This window comes from Nannobrachium achirus (genome assembly GCF_963921795.1).
Source record: "Nannobrachium achirus genome assembly, chromosome: 22".
Classification (NCBI taxonomy): Eukaryota; Metazoa; Chordata; class Actinopteri; order Myctophiformes; family Myctophidae; genus Nannobrachium; species Nannobrachium achirus.
In genome coordinates this window covers 43,326,537-43,349,204 of record NC_137829.1, presented here as the reverse complement: position 1 = coordinate 43,349,204, position 22,668 = coordinate 43,326,537, and the positions used below count along the sequence as shown (strand labels likewise).

Here is a 22,668-nt window from a genome sequence, read left to right as displayed (position 1 = left end):
ACCCCCTCTTAAGGAGGAGGAAACGTCAGGCAGATCCTGACTCTGGGGTGAACAGCTGTGCTGCCTCGACCGAGTCGGGGGGACAGTAAGGAACAAAGAGAGAGCAAGAGATAGACAGAGAGATCCAGGCAGGTCCACAGGCGTGCTTCATGGAGGCCCGGTCCGGAGTCACACTCTTGGTCTGCAGCTGAGTAGTCGAGTTTTAGTAGCAATCCCAGCAGCTGAGTTGTCGAGTTTTAGGTTTTTAGGTTGTCGAATTTCCAGGAACTGGAACTGTGGAGTGGGAGACAGAAAAGAAACTCCGGGGATGATCCCCGGAGTTCGAATTAGTGGCAGGCCTTATATATATAGTGGCAGGCACAGTGCTAGTTACAATTGCACCGATGTGACACAAACCCACACAATCAAAAGGGAAGAGACAACCATCGAGTTCTCCTCAATACTTTGGCACCTTTCTACTCCTACATACTTAATCAGAAAATGAAAATAAAAACATCAATGTGTTCAGCTTATGTGACGACGTGTGCTATTATTTTTAATTTTTTACAGCAATCGGCCAAATGGTGGCGCTGTAGGAAGCCTTCAAAAGTGCGAACTTTGAACAGTTAGAGCTCATGCTGTGTTTTAGGTACAGCCATGAAACCTGTATACACGTATGCGTCTCCTCATGCCGAACAACTTTTACGCTCTAACTTTTGACCTCTGACCTTTAAGTCTCCCACCATTTTGAATTATATGAAACATAGTAAAAATCTATCTCCTCCTGGGATTTTTGCGTTACGCGCACAAAACCTTTTTTTACATGATTGAAATTTGAACCTATATCTACACAGGCTATGTGGTGAGAAGTTTGTACGTTAAATAATGTTTTTTTTTTAATAATTCAATGTATATTGCGGTTTTATGCAAATTATTCTTCTGCCTCTAAATCATACATGCAAAGTTACACGTTCATGGCATTTGGCAAAGATGTAGAGGGTTAGTCAAAGTATCACTGAAACCAATTTTATTCCAATCGGCCAAAGGGGGGCGCTATACAAAGCGTTTGAAAATTCAAACTTCAAACGGGCATAAGTCATGACTTGTTTCGTTTGAAGACATGCAACTTGCTTACACGCGTGCTTTGACTCAAGCGGAAGACATCTGTGTCTTTGTTAAGTAAGCTCCACCCTTAGATTTTCCGCCATTTTGAGCAGTTTGTAAAACGCTTAAACCCGCTTTTATTCTGGAATCTTCGCGTCACGTCCACAAAACTTTTTTTACATGAACTTTGGACCAATATCTAAAGATCTGTCAGATCGGATTTCTTTTTTAAATTGAAACATGCTTTTTTAATAATTCAATGAATATTGCAGTTGTATGCAAATTATTCTTCTGCCTCTAAATCATACATGCAAAGTAACATGTTCATGGCATTTGGCAAAGATGTAGAGTGTTAGTCCAAATATCACTAAAACCAATCTTACTCCAATTGGCCAAAGGGGGGCGCTATATCATTTTGAGCAGTTTGTGAAACGCTTAAACCCGTTAGGATTTTTTTTAGCAATTTGCATGAAACATTCTACACACAATCTAAGGACCTTTATCTAATATGCCTATGAAGTGCACACACAAAAAATAATAATAATAATAATAAATATAGCTGCAAGCAGTGATAAAGTGGCCAAAGCCAAAAACACCTCAAATCATGAACACAGCCTGCAATGTGCATGAAATCTTGCAAGCACATTCCCAATAGGTCAAGGAACAGATACCACCCTTCTCACATTGGCCTGTTATAGCGCCACCAGCGGGTCAACTTTTGCACGACACATTTTTGGAACAAAATGGACCAATCTTTGACGTCAGTAACGTCAAAGAGAGCACTGCCTGCGATCTTGACATTTTGTACTTTTATAGCCATTGTTTTCTGGCTTGAAGCGAGCCCACAATTGTTTCGAAGGAACAATATTTTCTAGTGTATATATATATACATACATACATACATATTTGGGGTCCAACTTTAGAACTTGATATGGAGCTGGCTTAGGTATGACATCTGGAGACTCTATTTGGGCATGGCTGACGTGGTGGGACATACCTCATCATGATGACACAAGCATTTAACAGCAATAAAGGTATATATTGTAGCCAGTGTTTTTGATTGTCTAGGATTAGACTCTTTGATACAGATCTCTTGGCTATTATAACCTCAAGACCCTCGACCAACTCAAACTCTCATTAGGAGAGAGGTTCAGCCCCTCGTGAACTATCCTTATCTGGATCCTACAACCCAGATACCCCAGTGTCTTCCAGGCCCTTTTCCCATGTACAATTTCAGCATCTCTGCTTTCAAGTTACATTGGACGACCTTCTCTTGGTTCCAGACAACCAGGCAACCCTTATCTGAGTAGCATTTTCCAGACCGCTGTTGCCCACATGGCAAGTCAGGCGGGGGAAGAAGAGAAGACGGCAGGCTGCAAGCGCCACGAGGAAACCAACAGCAGGAAGTTGAAATACATCAGCCTGGTGATGCTGGTGGTGGTCCAGAGTGCATGTCTCGTCCTCAGCATGCGATACGTCTGCATGCAGCCCGGCGATCGTTTCCTCTCCACCTCGGCCGTGGTCACGACAGAGATCCTCAAAGTCCTGGCCTGTCTGCTCATCATCCTCCTGCAGAAGAGATGTAATCTAAAGCGAACAGTGCTCTTCCTGTATGACAGCGTGTTTGTCCAGTACAGAGACACGCTGAAGATGGCCGTCCCTTCCCTCATCTACACGATACAAAACAACCTGCAGTATGTCGCCCTATCCAACCTGCCTGCTGCCAGCTTCCAGGTAACACTTCAGCTCAAGATCCTGACCACAGCGTTGTTCAGCGTGACGATGTTGAAGAGGTCTCTGTCCAGAATCCAGTTGGTTTCTCTGCTGCTCTTGTTCGCCGGGGTGGCCGTTGTACAGGTAAGCCAGGAAGGCCAGAAGGAACTGGCCTTTGATTCGTCCGGACAGAACCAAGTTGTGGGATTGGCCGCCGTGTTACTCTGCTGTCTGTCATCGGGATTTGCGGGCGTCTACTTTGAGAAGATCCTCAAAGGAACCCCCGCCTCACTTTGGGTCCGGAACGTTCAGATGGGACTCTTTGGCACGGCCCTCGGCGCGCTGGGACTTTGGTGGAAAGACGGAGCGCAGGTCTCCGCTCGCGGTCTCTTCTCCGGTTACACTCCGATGGTGTGGATGACCGTTCTCAATCAGGGGTTCGGGGGCCTCCTGGTGGCCGTGGTGGTGAGGTACGCTGACAACATCCTCAAAGGGTTCGCCACGTCCTTCTCCATTGTGGTTTCCGTGGTGATGTCGGTATACCTGTTCGGTTTCCGCATAGACCTTCAGTTTTTGTGTGGTGCTGCCATGGTGATCGGAGCCATCGGCATGTACAACATGCGTAGAACCGCGGTTGACCGCTCTTTGTCTTCATCATTGGGGTCCTCCGCTGAGGGAGGACACGGGACAGACTGCGGATCAGAAGTGGAGACTTTACACCTCAAGTCAGTCGTTGTGAAATGACGACAAAATACTTCGTTCTCGTCTTGAGGTCCAAACCGCTTGATCGCTGCTATGAAAATGTTGGCCAGTCTGATGGTTTTATCAGTCTTACCTCTAAAATACAGGGCCCACTTAAGCCTTGTAGGGCACACTTGTTGATGGTCCCTGATTGGCTGAGGGTGACAAATGGACAGACATTCCTTCTTTGAATAGTTTTTTTCTTTGAGCGCGCTCCTACAGTATGTCCCGCATTTTTACCATAATTATGATGTCACTAATGATGATGACATGAGTTAGCTAGACCAATGAAACACTTGATATGTCCATGATGTCATAGGCACAGAGGCACCCGATTGGTTCACCCTGATTTAGAACGCGTTTAGGCCAGAGAAAATACGTCATAAGAAATGATGTCATAGACACGGAGGCACCCGATTGGTTCACCCTTTAGGCCGGAGAAAATAAACATGGTGTCCAATCAAATGCTTACTTGATAATGAATTGACCAAACTGAACAGACCAATGAATTTGAATTTCAAAATTGTATTTAATGAATATCACCCATAAGCAGAGAAAATAATACTGACAGTGATGTCATACTTGTCATTACTATCTTTAGTTGCCAGACCCATGAAATGGGTAGGCCTACATAAGCAAATGTCGGTCTGTCTGTCTGTCCTGGTTTTCTATATAAAGGGTATATATGATGATGACATGATGATGACATGCCTACAAAAGGCATGATGTCATAAATGATGATGACAGACAGGTGGTCTGGCACAACCAGGTTGACCTGGTCTAGTTTTATATTAATTTCCTATATTGACAGTGATGTCATACTTGTCATACTCCTCCTCCTCATTAACCACGTAAAATGACATCTGCCGTCGTGTTTGCACCGCTCACTTCGCACGGGTGCGTTTAAAAAAACTAGACCAGGTCAACCTGGTTGTGCCAGACCCCCTGTCTGTCATCATCATTTATGACATCATGCCTTTTGTAGGCATGTCATCATCATGTCATCATCATATATACCCTTTATATAGAAAACCAGGACAGACAGACAGACCGACATTTGCTTATGTAGGCCTACCCATTTCATGGGTCTGGCAAAAATACAACCTGTAACACTGTACTTTTCTGTAAATTACAGTGTTACAGGACCTGTAATGTATTCTACAGGTCCAGTGGGTCTGTTGGATGAAGGACGCCAAAAGTGGGCTCATCACCCCTGACATGAACTACGCTGACATCATGGTGCCGACCCCCAACATCGTGAGGATGTCCTTCCTCATGGACCTGCTGTTGTCCAATAAGAAACCTGTGAGTACTGAATGATAACCCAACTGCACCAGGGACGTACAGAGAATGTTAGAGAGGCAGGGTCTGACATTTCTAAAAGGGCCTTTCGGTGAAAATGTTGCAAATAGCAGACCTCCAAGCTCACAACATCGCGCTGCGACGCGTTGTGAGCTTGGAGGTCGGCTATTTTCGGCGCTTGATTACCACACTGAACTAAGCATAATCAAGTCAATACTGGAGACAGCATGGATTTCTTCACAGGGACGGCAATTCTTTCAACAGAAGATGCTGCATTCAAGTTCAGGAGAGTGAGAGCTTGGAGCGCAAAGGGCCTAAGTGACATTTTCGTTTTTTTCACAGGACAGCTTTCCATTGATTGTAATTATGTAATAATAAAAAGAAATATGTTTAATCAATCTATACTTTAATACAGATTAGGCTTCAATGAATGTATTTTAAATTATACTTTTTTAATGTTGTTTGTAGTTTAATTATTACAATCAATGAAAAACTGTCCTGTGAAAAAAAAAGAAAATGTCACTTAGGCCCTTTGCGCTCCAAGCCCTCGTAAATAATATATTCATTTATTGTGGGCTCACTGAAAGCGAGAACACTGTTACCTTCATTATTTATAGAGTGAGTTCAGTCGCAGACAGTACAAAGGCAGGGCCCTTAAGCCAATGAGGTGCAATCAAGATGTGGAAAGTCTGGGAGTGGTGGTAGCTGGAGTATTGGTTGAGACAGTCACGTTGGTACGTTGGTGAATATAGTCACGAGCGAGCCCACACTGTTTCGTAGGAACAGTATCTCTAGTTTATTGTGGGCTCGCCTGTAAGGCGAGCACACTCTAGATATTGTCATTATTGTGGGCTCGCCTGTAAGGCGAGCAGTTTGTAAAACGCTTAAACCCGCTTTTATTCTGGAATCACATTACATGAACTTTGGACCAATATCTAAAGATCTGTCAGATCGGATTTTCTTTTTAAATTGAAACATGCTTTTTTAATAATTCAATGAATATTGCAGTTTTATGCAAATTATTCTTCTGCCTCTAAATCATACATGCAAAGTCACATGTTCATGGCATTTGGCAAAGATGTAGAGTGTTAGTCCAAATTTCACTAAAACCATTCTTACTCCAATTGGCCAAAGGGGGGCGCTATATCATTTTGAGCAGTTTGTGAAACGCTTAAACCCGTTTTTATTCTAGGATTTTATTTTGCAATTTGCATGAAACATTCTACACACAATCTAAGGACCTTTATCTAACATGACTATGAAGTGCACAAAAAAAGAATAATTATAGCTGCAAGCAGCGATAAAGTGGCCAAAAACACCTCAAATCATGAGCACAGCCTGCAATGTGCGTGAAATCTTGCAAGCACATTCCCACTAGGTCAAGGAACAGATGCCACCCTTCTCACATTGGCCTGTTATAGCGCCACCAGCGGGTCAACTTTTGCATAACACATTTTTGGAACAAAATGCCTCAAATCATGCATGCAGCGTCCGATTGCGTCAGTAACGTCAAAGAGAGCAATGCCTGCGATCTTGACATTTTGTACTTTTATAGCCATTGTTTTCTGTCTTGAAGCGAGCCCACAATTGTTTCGAAGGAACAATATTTTCTAGTGTTGTCTGACGTTGTATGTATTGTGTAGTATCCACTATCCTCTACTTATTTTCAAACGACTATAGGCCTATCCTGAGGCTGCGTACGGTTTCAGCTGTGAGTGTCTTAACCTCTAACACCGATATATTTAGCTGACCGGGGTCCTGCAGTTATTGCGACCGAAGGTCTCAGTTTACTACGAGAAACGTCACAGCTTGTCCGCGTCCGTCTCCGTCTGTGTAGACGTGTACACATTGTTACGGTCTATGGGTTTGCCGCTCTGACATCATGCTCTGTCTGATGTCACTGTGATGTCAGGGGAACCACTCCAACAGAAAGGTTTTGCCACTCTGACATCATGCACTGGCTTCACTGTGATGTCACACTAACATAATCCCTTTTATGCCCATATATGGAGTTCCCTGATGTCATCAATATTAATGATGCCCTCTTAGAGAGATCCCTGTGATGCCAGGGGGAACAAATCCCTTTTATGCCCATATATGGAGATCCCACATCACTGTGGCGCGACCTTGCCCTTTGGGGCGAGGTCGCTTGTCGCCCTGAGACGTCTTACTAGTAGCATATACTATAGCCTACAAGCTATAGTATAGTAGGCCCCCTCCTTTGGTCACTCTACATCAAATCTCTTCACCAAAAATAGCCGATCTACAGTCGCAGCTTGTAGATCTGCTATTTTCGCTGCATGGTTAACATCCGTACACAAAGCTGGAGACTACTAGTCGTCATGCGACAAAATATACTCATTTTGAAATAATTAACTATGAAAAAAACTAAACGAAATTGATGAAAAACGATGATACAAGCCGAGATTTGGGCCCGAAAGCGTAGATATAATAAAGAAAATTGAGTAGCCTAACATGACTGACTGACTGACTCTCTCACTCACTGAGCAATTAGGCGTCATGCAGATTCCAATTGCACTGGTAAAAACAACAGCATTAGGCATTCATATTATGTCCCAAGGCATGGGCTCCATGAGGAACGGAGCCTCGCACACTTTCATTTACTGTCTGCTCTGGCACGTCTGTCTAGCTTGAGGGAGTTCCACTAATTTTCTTCTGAAAATGACTCTGTGCAAACTGGAAGCATCGTTGCTCCAAAACAGGGACTAGTGGGGATGTCCGGGTAATGGCAGTGTCCAGCTGTCCAGGCATGGGTGCCAACAGGGACGTGCTGGGCCCCTGATTCAGCCCGGGAAAAAGAGTTGGAGAGGCCCTCATTGTGCGCTATAGAGAGAGATCTCTCTCTATAGCGCTGCTGCTACTCAAAGATTTGTGACAAAGTGACAAGCCAGTGGGCCAATTACATGAGTTATATTTCGTCATTGTCGGGTGGAAACCTTGTATGTCCAAAACCGTTTGTTTTGTCTTTAAACTAGTGAAAACAGACGATCTACAAGTGCTTGTAGATCTGCTGTTTTCTGCTGATCTGCTGTTTTCTGCTGATCTGCTGTTTTCTGCTAGATCTGCTGTTTTCACTACTTTTGTGCGACGGCCTTGTATGATGAAGCAGGGCTTTGCTTTGCGAAAAAAATTACAAATTTGAAACTTGGAGATACAAGGTTTCTGCCCGACAGTGACGATTTACTTTGTTGGCCGCCCAGCCCCCAAAATGGAACAAAGGCCGACATTTTATTTTAATTTTGAACAGGCCGTTTCCAAATGGCCAGCACGTCCCTGGGTGCCAATATCATTGCAACATGCAGATAGATCACCACATGAACGTTCAGTGCAATAAAATGTTTACGCGGATAAAGGTGACGCAATGGTAGGGGAAAATGGCAACAGACCACACAGCAAAGACGTGTGCATTTACCAGCCAAACCCCCTATTTCACACGGAGCCATTAAAAGTTTTGTATTGATTTAAGGCACAAGCGTGTTGGAGAACGTTAAATTAATCATCTGTTTCTCTCTCACCATTTCCCCCTTTTAATTCTATCCCTGTAATGTCCTCTCTCTCCCTCCTCTCTCTCTCCCTCTCCCTCTCCCTTGAACCAAGCTAGACCTTAAGCCATTTAGGCCTAGAATTATTGAATGCTTTAACTGTTGAAAAATTCATGGGTTGCATTTGTAGTCCTACACCAGCCATTTTGAGGACCAACACAGGTGTTTTGATTAACGTAGAACATTGGTTCTATGCCAATCAGACAAAATGAACACCTGTGTTTATCCTGAATATGGCCGGTTTAGGGCTACAAATGCAACCCATGAATAGCAGATATACAAGCTTGGTGCCGCGCTGCGAGCTTGTAGATCCGCTATTTTCTTTAAATCATGAAAATGTGTGCACATTTTTCAATATATATTTTTCAAAGCAAACTTTTGTAACTCAGATCTCTGCTTCTGGGGGTCCCTGGAACAACATATTTTGAGATGGGGTCTGCGGCCAAAGAAATTTAATTTTGGGGGTCCTTAACATGAAAAGGTTTGAGAACCACTGATTTAGAGGAAGGATTTAGAGGTTGGGTCAAAGATCGAGTCAAAGATATTCAAAGACTTGCACACATTTTCACAATTTTTCAAAAATAGCAGATCTACAAGCTCGCTGTGAGCTTGTATATCTGCTATTTTTCAATAGTTAAAGCAAAGAATAATGGTTAAAGTGGTTCAAATCTAACGTGACTCGGGCACGTTCCCGGTATTTGAGGGTTAATAGGCGTAGCTGTTGAAAGTGCCTGGGTTGGAACATATAAGCCATTACCAATGTGGCATGTGAATATTTAAGTGGGCGTATGAAATATGTGCCTGGCGCGTCATGAAAATGCGGTTATAGAAATTATATTCAATTAAGAGTCGTTAGTCGTCACATCTCGAGCGGGAACGGCCCCTGGAAGATCGATGTGCCCCGACCCTCTGTCCTACTCACTTACTTGAAGCCTTAATTGGGCCATGCCACTGTCAGCAACTCCCATGTGCTGTCTGTGTGTTATGTGAAGTTGTTTCTCAAAACCGTCAGCCTAAGCGGGCAGGAGCCTGCTGTACCTCCTGTTTCTGTAGCGTGAGGTGCAGGCTTAATGTACAAATGATGTGCAAGTACACACCCTGGACGTGACCCTAGTATGTCAAAGAGATCCTAATCAAACCATTGATGCCAAGCAGAAAGGTATTGTGTCCCATTTTTATAATCTTTGGTATGACCTGGCCGAGGAATCAAACCAATCTCAGGGCGTAAATTGTAAATTGTACTGTCTTTAGTATACGGTACTTTAGCATGTAAGCATAGAAGCATCTTATAGGGTGTATGTTACCGCACCTGATACCCGGTATGGGTGTCATTACCATTCTTCTAACATAGAGTAGGGAAGACACATATACTTGTAAAGCACATTTATACACAAGTGTTTTACATGAAGTCATACAAATCTATTTAAAGATAAATAAAGACATGGGACTAAAATTCACACCTTGGCACCACATTCACTTATTATCTTTTATTAACGTGTTCCCTGTGACACAGGAAACTGTAAGTCAACTTGTTTCATGCCATGGAATCTTAATGAGTAGATAATTAATGCAGAACACTGACAAGGGCTGTAAGACACGACAGTTTACATTACTAAGGACAACAATGTAACGTGTCTAGCAGGCATTACAGGCATTACCCATTGTGACTGCCACGGCTCCACCCCACCCAGTCCTCAATCAGGGGCGTCACAAGGGGGGGGGGGGGGGGCCTTAATTATTTTAGCTATCGGTGCCGCGCTGCGAGCTTGTAGATCTGCTATTTTTGAAAAGTTGCGAAAATTTGTTCAGATCTTAGAATATATGTATTTTGTAAGCGAACATTTGTAACTCAAATTTTGCTTCTGGGGGTCCCTGGAACTAAATATTTTGAGATGGGGGTTCGTGGCCAAATACATATCATTTTGGGGGTCCTTCACATGAAGAAGTTTGAGCACTACTGACATAGAAACATGGGGTTTTCAAAGAACCTTAGAAAGATTTGAAATATTCAAAGACATTTTCACGATTTTTCAAAAATGGTTAAAGCACAAAATACTGCATGTGTAATAATGTGTTCCCAATGGGGGGCCCGCAGTGAATCCTTGTACCCAGGGCCCAGAATTTGGTGCGACACCCCTGTCCTCAATTATTCAATGTCCTCCAGCCTCCTCAGAGGGGCGTTGGCTGAAGATGCAACAGCGATCAAAGCTGCATAAGATGCTCTCTTTTCTAAGTGTGAAGTTTAAAGAGTCCCTCTGTTTGCCTGCACCCAATCCTTGCCTTTGTTCTGCCTTACACGGTGCAACCTCAGAGGAGAAGCACGCCAAACATGGATGGACTTGTTTGTCGAATGCAATTAGCCCAAAGTGCCTCCAGAGCCCTTTTATCTGCCTTCACTGGGAGATTCCTCATATGGACTGTCATATCACCTGCCCTTACCCTTCTCTGTCCTCGGTTTCAAAGTGATTTGATCAGTCCGCTCCTTGGTTCATTGGAGACAAGGGGTAGCCACTGAATATAGAGATGTACAAGCCTCTGAAAGCCTCTGAAACTCAAGCAGCATTTCTACTAAAGATAGAGCACTGGCTGGGTAGAATCAGCCTTGCCAATGAAACTGGCCAAAGCTTCGGGCTGACAGTGCCCACAATACCATGGTTAAGGAGTTATCTATTTATTAATTGTTTGAGTGAGGTATCAATTGTAGGGGGTAGTTGGGGCAGGCAGGGAAAGTGAAGACCAGGGGTTTTGGAATGAAGAAAGTGGCTGCGAGAAGTAATGGAGACCCGAGGGCAGGACTAATGATCAGGGCCTGGCTCTATGGCTGGCTGGCTCGTTGGCTGGTTAGCTGGCTTGCTACATGCCTTCTGGCTGGTTTAGCAGCTTTGGGAGTCTCGTGTTGCCTCTCGCAGTGTAATGGGGGAGTCCGAGATGGAAGACAAGAAAAAGAGCAGCCGCTGGCGCTGGCTCAGGTGCTCCAGGCAGAACTGAAAGGTCCTGGGCGAGATGTCACCAGGACCAGTGAGGGTTGATTTCATGTATATGCGCTTTGCCAAGTGTAATCACTTTCTTCCCAATTGAGCTATGTTCTTTTTTTTCAGTTCCATTGCTCCATCTGTTCTCTTTCTTATACCGTCCTTTCTCATTTTCCCCACTCACTGTCTCTCTATCTCTCATTCGCCACTTCATTTTTTCCCCCTCCTTTCTTCCTCTCTCTCTCCGTCCCTGGGCGTTGCGGTAGCTGAGACCATGTCTTCGTAGAGAGGTGATTGAGGATGTTACGCAGATATACGCAGGGATTTCCCTGTTGGCACCACCCACACTCCCACGCCTGCGAAGCCCAATCCCTCCACACACTGCTGAATCATCCTACGTTAGGGGGAAAGGGCTGGGGGGGGGGGTGCTGGCAGAGTTATTATTAAAGCTGGAGGCCATTCAGACCTAACCTAGGCAGATTTTTCAACGTCTGGACAAGGTGAATGTGCATAATTCTCGGGGAGGCTGAATAGCATTACACACAGAGATTAAACTTTGAGCAGGCTCTGCAGTATTTGGGCTCCAGAGTATATTAGACTTCATGAGGGGGGGAAAGGGGATGGGAAAAGGAGTCGAATTGTGACCATTACTGCACGACAGAGTTGTAACTCTCCATTGTGCATTTCACTATCCCTTCACACGCACCGCAATTGCATATGTTACACCTCAGCATGTTAACAGATTAAGCTGTCATAAGTTTTCTTTTTTTCCCCCCTTTATCATTTGATGGACCACAACAGCAGGCCTGCACCGTGAATGCTAATGCGTCTGACGGACTGAGTCACTGATTTATAAAATGTCACCATTGGTCAGTGCAGTTGGCCACAACCAACTAGCCAACTGCAGAGCAACCGTCCATCCAGGCTATGGGATCATAATAACCGGGGGTTGGCGCTAATTGTCTTGCCATAGTAGGATCTATAGGTGCGAGTATTTCATTTGTATTTGCCCCTAAAAATAGATATGTACAGTAGTGGGAAAAGTATTTAGAAGCACAGTTTGCAGGTAATTGCGACCGTAGGTCGCATTTACTATCAAACCCTGCACAAAGTGTAAGTCCGTCAGTCAGTCAGTCTGTCTGTCACACCTCACACGTCACACTCTTGCCCTGCTCATATCTCCGCAACCGTTGCCCCGATCCATGCCAAATTTTGCACACACACTCCTTACCTGCCAAACTACAACCTCCAAGGACCCCCGGAGCTCCAGGGACCCCCAGGTCCCTGGGGGACCCCCAGATGTAAAAAATGACCAAATGTGCAAAAATGACCAAATGACCACCCCAACGGGGCTGCTCACGGGGAATTCCCGGGGACCACCGACTCCTGGTGCTCCAGAACGGATGCAAAAGTGGTGGCGCCCCCAGTGGAGGACCCCCTCCACTGCAGCTCACATAAAATGCCCTAACTCGGGCTAGGAGCGTCCGGGAGAGCCGGGGCCGGTACCTATTCGTCCGTCAAGGCAACGCGGAGACCCCACCCCTCATTTCTCACATGCCCCTCTTCTAGCGCCACCATGAGGCCGATTCTTGCAAAACACATTTTTGGACACTGTTCCTACAATTTCTGCCCTAAAATCACGCAAATCGGTACACAGTATGTCTACACTCATCCCATCAACATGAATCTCTCCCATATAGCGCCACCTCCAGGCCGATTTTTAAAAACACATTTTTGGACACTGCTCCTACAGATTTTGCCCTAAAAACACGAAAATCACTACACAGTATGTCTACACTCATGTCATCAACATGGATCAGGAAGATTTTGGCAAAACACATTTTTGCCCTATTTGTGGAGATAAGTGACCTACGGTCGCTTATCTCCCGATTAGGGAGTCTTACTGGTGATTATAACCTACCGTAATCTTTCCAAAGTAAAATGTTTTGTTCTCCAAACTCCATTGCACCATTGAAAGTACGAGAGAGTGTTTTTTGCAGGTCTTTCAGCCCGAGTGTATCTAAAAAGCACCTTGGTTGAGCACCGTTGGTCCGACCAGTTTAACTTTCACCAGCGTCGGCAGGTTAGCATTTCACCAGGTTAGCATTCACCAGCATTAGTTTTACTGAGGTTAGGGTTAAAGGAGTAGTTCACCCCCAAAATGACTTTTTTTCTATTGATTACTCATGCCATGGAGACTTGAGTTCAATAAGATTTGTTTGTGTTAGTCGCGTTCCTAAGACAAAAATGTGATTATAGTAAATGTACTCCCATTGATTCCGGATGGGGACCCAAATGCAATGGGGGTAAATCTATTGTAATCAATTTTTTAATACTGGGAATACGACAAATAACAAAACACATTATTGAACTCAAGTCTCCATGGCGTGAATAATCAATAGAAAAAAGTCATTTTGTGGGTGAACTACTCCTTTAAGGTTAGGTTTAGTTGAATCTCGGTCCCCCCGACTTTCGGCATCTCAGCGCAGCCAATCACAAGCTTCCGCTGCCTGAACCGAGTTGCTTTTTTGATACACCCGGACTGAAAGACCTGCAAAAAACACTCTCCCTTGAAAGTACGCCTGCCTAGTGTCGCCGCTTCCTGAAACCATGGTTTCAAATGAAGGCCCCCCCAGGCGTCTCATACATGGTTCAGTTATACTAGGTTTTACCCTTGTCATAATGAGTGCAGTCATGAGCTTTAGATTCCAACTTGTCGCATGGAAATAATATACAGTTCACATACTGTATACAAACCTTGCATAATATCCTTTGAAATGACAGGCACCTGCACGCAATAATACCCAGCCTCCCACACACATACACAAGTACACAGCGAATCATCCATACGCAGGTGCACAATAAAACAAACGCACGCACGCACGCACGCACGCACGCACGCACGCACGCACGCACGCACACACACACACACACACACACACAAACATTGACATTTTTCTTTCTCCTGGGAGTCCATTCTTTGACTCACCAACCCCCTCCAGCAAACACAGCCTTAATGAGATTGCCCAACGTACAATCTCAGCTGATAGGAGTTAAAGAGCAAGGGGTGGGGTGTAGAATCCACCAGGGCAGGTGGAGCATCCATGGTCATAAGTCTTCCCTGTCTTTTAATCAGGCCATGTTCAATCCTCTTTGTTCTCCGTCAGCTCTACTGTATTCTTTGAAGTACTGTAGGCCTAGTATTACTTTGTTTTTTTTATGAGGAGAGACAGAATTGTGTGCGAAGCCTTAGCTGACCTCTCATTCTCTCTTACTCAGCCAACGTCAGTACAGTGAACAAGTTTACAAGAAGCATTTGGTGATCCCACGCTACCAATTAGAGATCACAGTGTCGTTGAAGGAATAATCTGCAGTTTTCTACATTATCTCTGTGAGATTGGAGTTGGCAAAGGGGCCTTTCTGCGTGGAGTTTGCATGTTCTCCCCGTGTCGCCTAGGGTAAAGTAGGTACCCGCGCAAAAAAAAAAAAAAAAGAAAAAAAAAAAGCAGTAATTCTGATCTCTATACTGCCCTCTCCCTGGCCAGCCGGCGCGCATGATGGAGGGGAAAGGAACTGGTTGGAATAACGTGTTCCTTCCACACGTTACGTCCAGCCGGAGAAACTCCACCCTGTCAGGTGAAAAGAAGCGACTTGGACCCCCATGCATTGAAGGAAGCATGCGGTCAGTCCGTTGCTCTCCCCAGGGAGTGGATTACATTAGGCAATTGACATTGGGTGAAGAAAATGTGTTACAAAAATCGTATCTCTGTGACTTAATCAGTAGGGAAAAATGATCAATACATGGTGATAAGTCTGTCAATGCCCTCTTTATTGTCAAAGCAGGTAAATTGCATTTTCAAAGTGGGTATTGCATATAATTGAAACTTCTTTTTTTTTTTTTTTTTTCGAATCAACTGACTGACAATTAAGGTTACAAACATCCACAAAGTTGACAAAGGAGCACTCCTTTAATATCTCAATCTCATGGGTTTATATTCTGCTGTCTGTTTGTAAAGTAGCTTAGACTCATTCTAACTTGAAATGCAATTCTCTGTGGATTACAAACAATTCAGCTGGCAGACCAAACCTATTACAGGATACATATTGCAATTAAAACTTGACTCAGCCTGTCATGCAATGTTTCACTGCAGAGGGGTGTGTGTGTGTGTGTGTGTGTGTGTGTGTGTGTGTGTGTGTGTATGTGCGTGCGTGCGTGCGTGCGTGCGTGCGTGCGCGTGTCAACTGATGCTTGTTGACGCTTGTTAATGTTATATCCATCAAGGCAATTATGCTTCCGCACTGTCAAGTAGGCCAACATCAAATGACCACCAGTGAGTCTGGGACTCACTTTATTGAAAAACCTAACAACATCACTGTATTATATTAGATTTTTTTAATATTTATTAGATCTGACAATTAGTTGATTTTTGATGACGCATATATCGGTATCGGTTGATTACGGTATCGGAAATTAGAGTTGGAAAGATTAAAAAAGCCAATATCGGACATCCCTGGTTCAGTATAGACCTTCAAAGGAAACCCAAGATAGGGTGCAGAATATTAGTTGCAATTACGAGTAACAGTGAACCTAAGTCATATTTTATTTTTTTATTGGACACACAGATCAGCACAGGAAGCAATTCTGTTATATATATAAACTTTATTACAGGCTCAGGGCCCACAGGGTAGAAAACAATACATTTACATTACAAACATAATAAAAAATAAAAAAAAACAGAAACAGTACAACAACAGTATGTTATGTTAACGATCAAGTTAATTAGACATATTTGATCCCACGTGGGGCTCATTTCAGCCTTCACCCTGCAGCTTGCTCTCAGACTTGAGAGCAGTTAGGGGTTAAAGGACAACTTTGTTTCAAGGGTTCATAGATAATCATTAGAGAAAAGAAAAGATGAATGTTAAAATGTTTTCATTTACTTCTTTCTAGCGTTGTAATGATTTTGATTTGCATGCATGCCCCGAGGTTGGCTTCATAATCAGATGCCCCAGGTTGGGGCTTCTGATTATGAAGCCCATTCCCAAGATGCACTGCAATCTTTCAAGGGCAGATGTGACTTATGGGGGCTGGTGTAAATAGTGACAAAAAAATTGCCGGCTTATTGTGTCTAAGAATACATATTTAGCCACTTGTACGCATGCCCCCACCCACTGAAATCAAAATACTAAAAACGCTAAAACAATAGAAAGTGGTAAATGAAAACATTTCAACACTCATATTCTCTTTTCTCTAATTACAATCTAAAATATGAACCCTTGTTGTAAAAAACTAAAGTTGTCCTTTAAGCATCTTGCTGAGGGACACCTCGACACATTGCCGGGGCCAGTAATCCAACCTGGGACCTTTTGTTTCCCAGCCTCTCTACCCATTCAGAAGAGTCCCTTTGCATGTATTTTGTTGTTTGAGAAACAAACAAACTGTGTGAGTCTGTGATTTCAGTAGAGAGCAAACTGAAAGGGCATTCTCCAGGTTTGCAAAGTTAACTTGAACAAAGCTTGCGGTAGCACTTTGTAATGATATCTCGATACTTATACTGAGGATGTTATCTCTGCTTTACTGCGCAATACATTGCATCGCAAATAATGTTATAGGCTATGCTCCTAACCCGATGCACTTTAAACCAGCGTGGGCTCTCAAGTGTGAGGCTGGCTTTACAGGGTGAATATTGTAGTTGCAGGTTGCACACCCAATCATCAAGGGCAAAGATACACAAAAGAAGTGAAGGGTTAGGGAGTAGGGGTGTAACGATATAGTAACTGAATCAAAAGATCGATTTTAATTTGCAATGATCTACTATATCGTTTTCAAAACCAAAATATTGTACCGTTTTGGCTTTGTATCGTATCGTATCGTTTTGAAATGCGGTAATCGTTATCGAATCGTTTTGCAATGCAAATAATTGATTGTATGGAAACTAAGTATTTGTGCCTTGTATTTGGCAATTTTAAGAGGGAAAATTAAAAAGAAGGGTCTAATATTACCTTTCCATTCCATATAGCTACTCTTGGTCTATCGATGAATGTGTGTAATCTCTGTGTTCATGTCAAGGTGGGTTTGTCCATATGTGTTGAAATATAATGTCCATGTATTTGCTAGAGAATCACAGTGTTTACTTCCATAATAATAGATGTTTTACACAGATTTAATTTCTTTGTTAAATAGTTACTATATTGATTTTAAATCACTGAATCAAATCGTATCGTATCGCCATGAATGAACCAATATCGTCCATGTATCGTATCGTTAACCATGTATCGTGATGCGTATCGTATCGCTGTTACAATGTATCGCTACACCCCTATTAGGGAGAGGTTCAAACTTCAACAATGAGCCCTCTGACAAAAAGAAAATAAAAAATCGAATCTAATTTCTTTAAAAAAAATTACGTGCTGCATGCGCGAAGTGTAAGTTGTGTGGACCCCCCACTTTATAAAAGTCATCTGCGCCCCTGGTCCATTTGGTTCCATTTGTACACTCTCAGACTTCTCTGGGTGCTACACTAGAATGTTGCGTGCAGTACTCAACATCAACAGGAGTGCACATGTTACCAACAGGAGCCTGTATGAGGGAATACCAAGGGTAAGCGAGAAAATTGCCACCAGAAGAATGAGACTAGCAGGACACTGCCAAAGACACCAGGAGCTTCCAGCCAGCAAATTGGTACTGTGGGAGCCAACACATGGGCACCGGTCGCGAGGACGTCCCACAAAAACATACGTGGACGTACTCAAGGAAGACGTAGGGACACAGAACACCAATGAGCTGGCCAGATGTATGGAGAACCGAGATGACTGGAAACAACGATGGAGGGCTCGTCTGAGGACGACCTAGAGAGAGACTTACAGGCCCACAGTGTTGTCAAGCTCATATTATTCTTCTCCTGCCATGTCTTTCCACAGCCCTGCCCTGGCATGTATGAAATGGATTGGGCTTAAATGTATTTAGTGTTTTGTGCGCTTTAAACTTATCCTTTATGACAGGACCATCCAAAGTGGTTCACCCAGGAGCAATTTGACCACCCACAACATTTTTCAAATGTTTCCAGAGATGTTATCCAGGGTTATGCTTTATTTCCCACTTAATCCATCTGGGTTGTAGCCGGCGACAACTTGATATCAGTCTTAAAGCCTCGGTTTGTGATCGCGCCATGATGATGCCCTGCTCTTGAAACTGTTACTGAACAACCTAAACACGGAGCACTGACACGGGAGATACTGTAAGTCGATGTTTAAGAAGGTCTCTGAGTAGCGAGCGGCTGGGAGATGAGGAGCGATGGTGAATGGCGTGGGCAGGCAGATAAGCAGGCAAGCGGGTTAGCAGGCAAGTGGGCAGGCATACGACGATGCTTCCTGAGCACAACAGACAGTAGTATGTAATTGGAAGCAAACTAATCACTAAACCAGAGGTTCCATAACAGTGTGCCAGGCACACAGTCTACTCTTAAGTCCGACATCTCAATAGTCTGACTACGTGGCTACACGTGCGGTTAGGGATAGGGTTAGGGATAGGGGATATCGGTTTAATAATGGTGCGAGTCGGACCAACGCAACGTCAGAGTAATGGGGAAATCTCAATATTTCTACATTTCATTGTTTCGACTAAGGGTTAGGGTTAGGTTTTAGGGTTCGGTATAGGCATAGTTTTACTGAGGTTAGGGTTAAGGTTAGGTTTAGGTGTATCACCGTCAACCCGACTTTCGGCACCTCCACGCAGCCAATCACAAGCTTCCGCTGCCTTAACCCAGTTGCCTTTTTGATACACTCGGACTGAAAGACTTCACTTTCTGCGTAGGCTCAGGGTGTTTGGTGTCCAGCAGAGAGTGATGTTGCTTTTCTATCATGCTGTGATCGAGAGTATTTTCCGTTATACAATTTGTGTGTGGTTTGGTAATTTGACTGTGAGGTCAAAAGCACAGATTAATAGACTAGCTCAGATTGCATTGAAGGTGATGGGTGTGAGGGAGCACCCCACCCTTCAAGCAATATTTGAGGAAAGTGTAGTTAAGAAAGCTAAGAGAATAATTGCTGACCCCTCTCATGTTCTGCATTCAGAATATGAACTGCTACCCTCGGGTAGACGTTATAGAGTCCCAGTTAAAAACAAGAAAAGACATCTGAACAGATACAAATACTCATTCATTCCCATATCTGTTAATCTGATGAACTCAGGCCGTTAGTAGGGGTGATGACTCTGGTGTAATGTAGTGTAATGTATGCACTTGACCTGTATGTCAGCACTGTGTGTTGTGCACTATTCGTTGTAATTTACTTTCTGTCTGTCTTGTCCTGTTGTATGTTATGTAGCAGCCTGCATGTCCAAGACAAATTTCCTTCGGGACAAAATAAATGAATCTTGAATCTTGAATCTTGAAAGACCTGCAACCGCATGTACGCACACACACACTCAATTACTACACATTGTGTATAATGTATGTCCAATGTACTACTGTATGTTTGGTTTATTATTTGCTCTCCAAATAAAGGGCGCTATACAAATGGTTATTTTGATAATACTATCATAATTATTATTAAAGGCATTGAAGTGTATCATCATAACCTTTGAGTAGTTATAGTTGTCCCAAATTGAAGGCTTTCACAGCATACTGTGCAACAAAGCAACAGTATGCTCATATGCCATATGTGCTACAGAAAGTTTATTGATAATAAAAAAAAGTCAATTGCCTGGCATGTAAAATTGTTATAATCCACTAGATGGATAAAATTGCCTCCTCTCCAACTGGAACTCTTGCGCTGTATTCAGGTTCTGTGGAAAACCTTCTCACAAGATTGAATGCAGTCTGGCAGATGTTGCTTGCACAAGTAGGGCAGTGCAAAAAGGCACCTAACTCTTTTTGTCTCGCCACTTGTATTGCTCTGTATTTATTTATTTTATTATAATATTTGATTATATTTTTACTTAAATCCTGGCATTGGTGATAATCAATATAACACTTTTGAATAATTAGGCATGGCGTTTGGCATTGAGCGCCTCAATGTTTGTTGCTCATCCCTATTCTTACATCAGCAGACTAGATTCAGTAAACCTTTCTCTTTTTTTTTTTTTTTGGAAATGTTATACAGTGCTCTGACATTTGCTGATTATTCCAGAAACATGTTTTTTTTTTTGTGGCTGTAGGCAATGCTATCCCACTTTTGCAGTACCAGTGAAAAACCAAAAATAGCTTGCCATTTTTTAGCAACAGTGCAAAGTCTGCAAACAGTTCTCTACATTCCACGAGAAACTGAATTAAATTGGGGTGGGGGAAAGGAAGACAAAAAAAAAAAGAAAACGGTTGCTATAACTCCTTCAGCTTTTCAGCTTTCACTTTTTTAAAGATGATGAGCAATCCTGTATAAAAATCTGTGGAGCACTTGTCATATCAGAATGTTACATCTATGACATTTTCCCTCACAGCTTATCAATGCTAAACCATAAGCTATACTCACTTTTTTTGTTTTACTTCTTGCAGTGTATCAGAGCAACATTGAGTACCTGAGACGAATAACAGTAAGTCCATATTTGAAACGAGGCATTTTGTGTCTCAGTGCTCAGGAAGGGAACCACTGGTCATCAAATTATTGGCTTAGGAATATGACAAAAACCTCAATGGGGTGCGTAATCGATTAAAAAAAATGTCACTATGTGTACAATTACAGATCAGGGGCATAGTTCCGCCGATTTAAAACGAATCCAATACGGAACTAAAACTTCCTATGTTTGGCCGCTAGTTGCGCTGTTTTCCCCCCGCGAGGTACCAAAAAGAATTTGTCTACTTTGGACCCCATTCGTTTTCCCCTTTGATTTTCTAACCTTAATACACGTTGTCATACATACTTTATGGTTCCTGTCGCTAGTGAAAAAATCCCTTTCAATCACCATGATATGCGTTTTGTGCAAATATGGTCCCATTTATGTTAAAATTGATGATAAAGTTGCGGGGGGCGTGGCCAACTAAACTGATACCAGCCGGCTGTGTTCTTCTTCGTGTGCTTTATTTCGGGATGCTCCGACCACATTCTCCCATGTATCCCTGCGGTTCCACGTGACCGTTGGCAGCCAATAGCATGCCTTGTGATTCCTGGGGTACCATTCAAACAATGATGGCGACACCCATACAAGGGACAAAAAAACGTCATTTTCGCAGCATAGAAACCAATGGCTTCGCTTCGTCCATATTTTTTTACAGTCTATGTTACAGATAAGTAGTTAGGGCTTAAGTGGTTAAGACAATGTCAGCCAGCTGTTTTGTTTTTTGTTTTTTCATTTGAACCCTCAAATGAGGGCTTTCTGAAAATGCAGTGTGTTTGTTCGTGGTCATCTCTTTCTTGCCCATTTTCTGCCCGCCTGTGGGCTGCAGCACACAGCCATGGTGGGCCAACTGGGCAGCCTCTCCATCCCATATGGACTTACAAAGAGCATTGGTCCATCATGTTGGCTGGACCCATGTGTGGCTGGCGGAGGAATTGATGTCATTTCATCCACCTCCAGATGTCTCCTTTGACCCTTTCCAACAGGCAGCAGCAATAGCCACATCCAAGAATAAATGGGCACTGCACTATGCAGAGATGCTTGGCAAAACATGTTGTGTCCTGTACTCAAGCTACTAGAGGCCCACCGATAAATTGTAGGCAAAAACCAGCCAACACTTCTACACGATCTGTTATTTTGTTTGTGTGCTTGTAGATCGCCTATTTTTGTTTTACTATATGTTTTTTGAACTAGAAAAATATTGTTCCTTCGAAACAATTGTGGGCTCGCTTCAAGCCAGAAAACAATGGCTATAAAAGTACAAAATGTCAAGATCGCAGGCAGTGCTCTCTTTGACGTTACTGACGTCAAAGATTGGTCCATTTTGTTCCAAAAATGTGTTGTGCAAAAGTTGACCCGCTGGTGGCGCTATAACAGGCCAATGTGAGAAGGTTGGTATCTGTTCCTTGACCTATTGGGAATGTGCTTGCAAGATTTCACGCACATCCCAGGCTGTGTTCATGATTTGAGGTGTTTTTGGCTTTGGACACTTTATCGCTGCTTGCAGCTATATTTATTATTATTATTTTATAATTTTTTTGTGTGCACTTCATAGGCATGTTAGATAAAGGTCCTTAGATTGTGTGTAGAATGTTTCATGCAAATTGCAAAAAAAATCCTAGAATAAAAACGGGTTTAAGCGTTTTACAAACTGCTCAAAATTATATAGCGCCCCCCTTTGGCCATTTGGGGTAAGATTGGTTTCAGTGATATTTGAACTAACTCTCTACACTATTTTGTCATG

The 22,668-nt window shown here is 43.2% G+C and overlaps 1 protein-coding gene across 1 annotated transcript in view; it reads left to right on the top strand.

Moving 5' to 3' along the window:
• Positions 1 to 2,418: 2,418 nt before the first annotated feature.
• LOC308307644 (UDP-galactose translocator-like) overlaps positions 2,419 to 22,668 on the top strand; it is a gene marked incomplete at both ends in the record, with an annotated part of 29,718 nt that continues 9,468 nt past the window's right edge. Inside the window, 3 exons of the mRNA XM_080752909.1 lie at positions 2,419 to 3,429; positions 4,702 to 4,842; positions 11,312 to 11,420. Of these exons, the coding sequence (XP_080609035.1) occupies positions 2,419 to 3,429; positions 4,702 to 4,842; positions 11,312 to 11,420 (1,261 nt within the window). The remainder of the gene's footprint in view (positions 3,430 to 4,701; positions 4,843 to 11,311; positions 11,421 to 22,668) is intronic.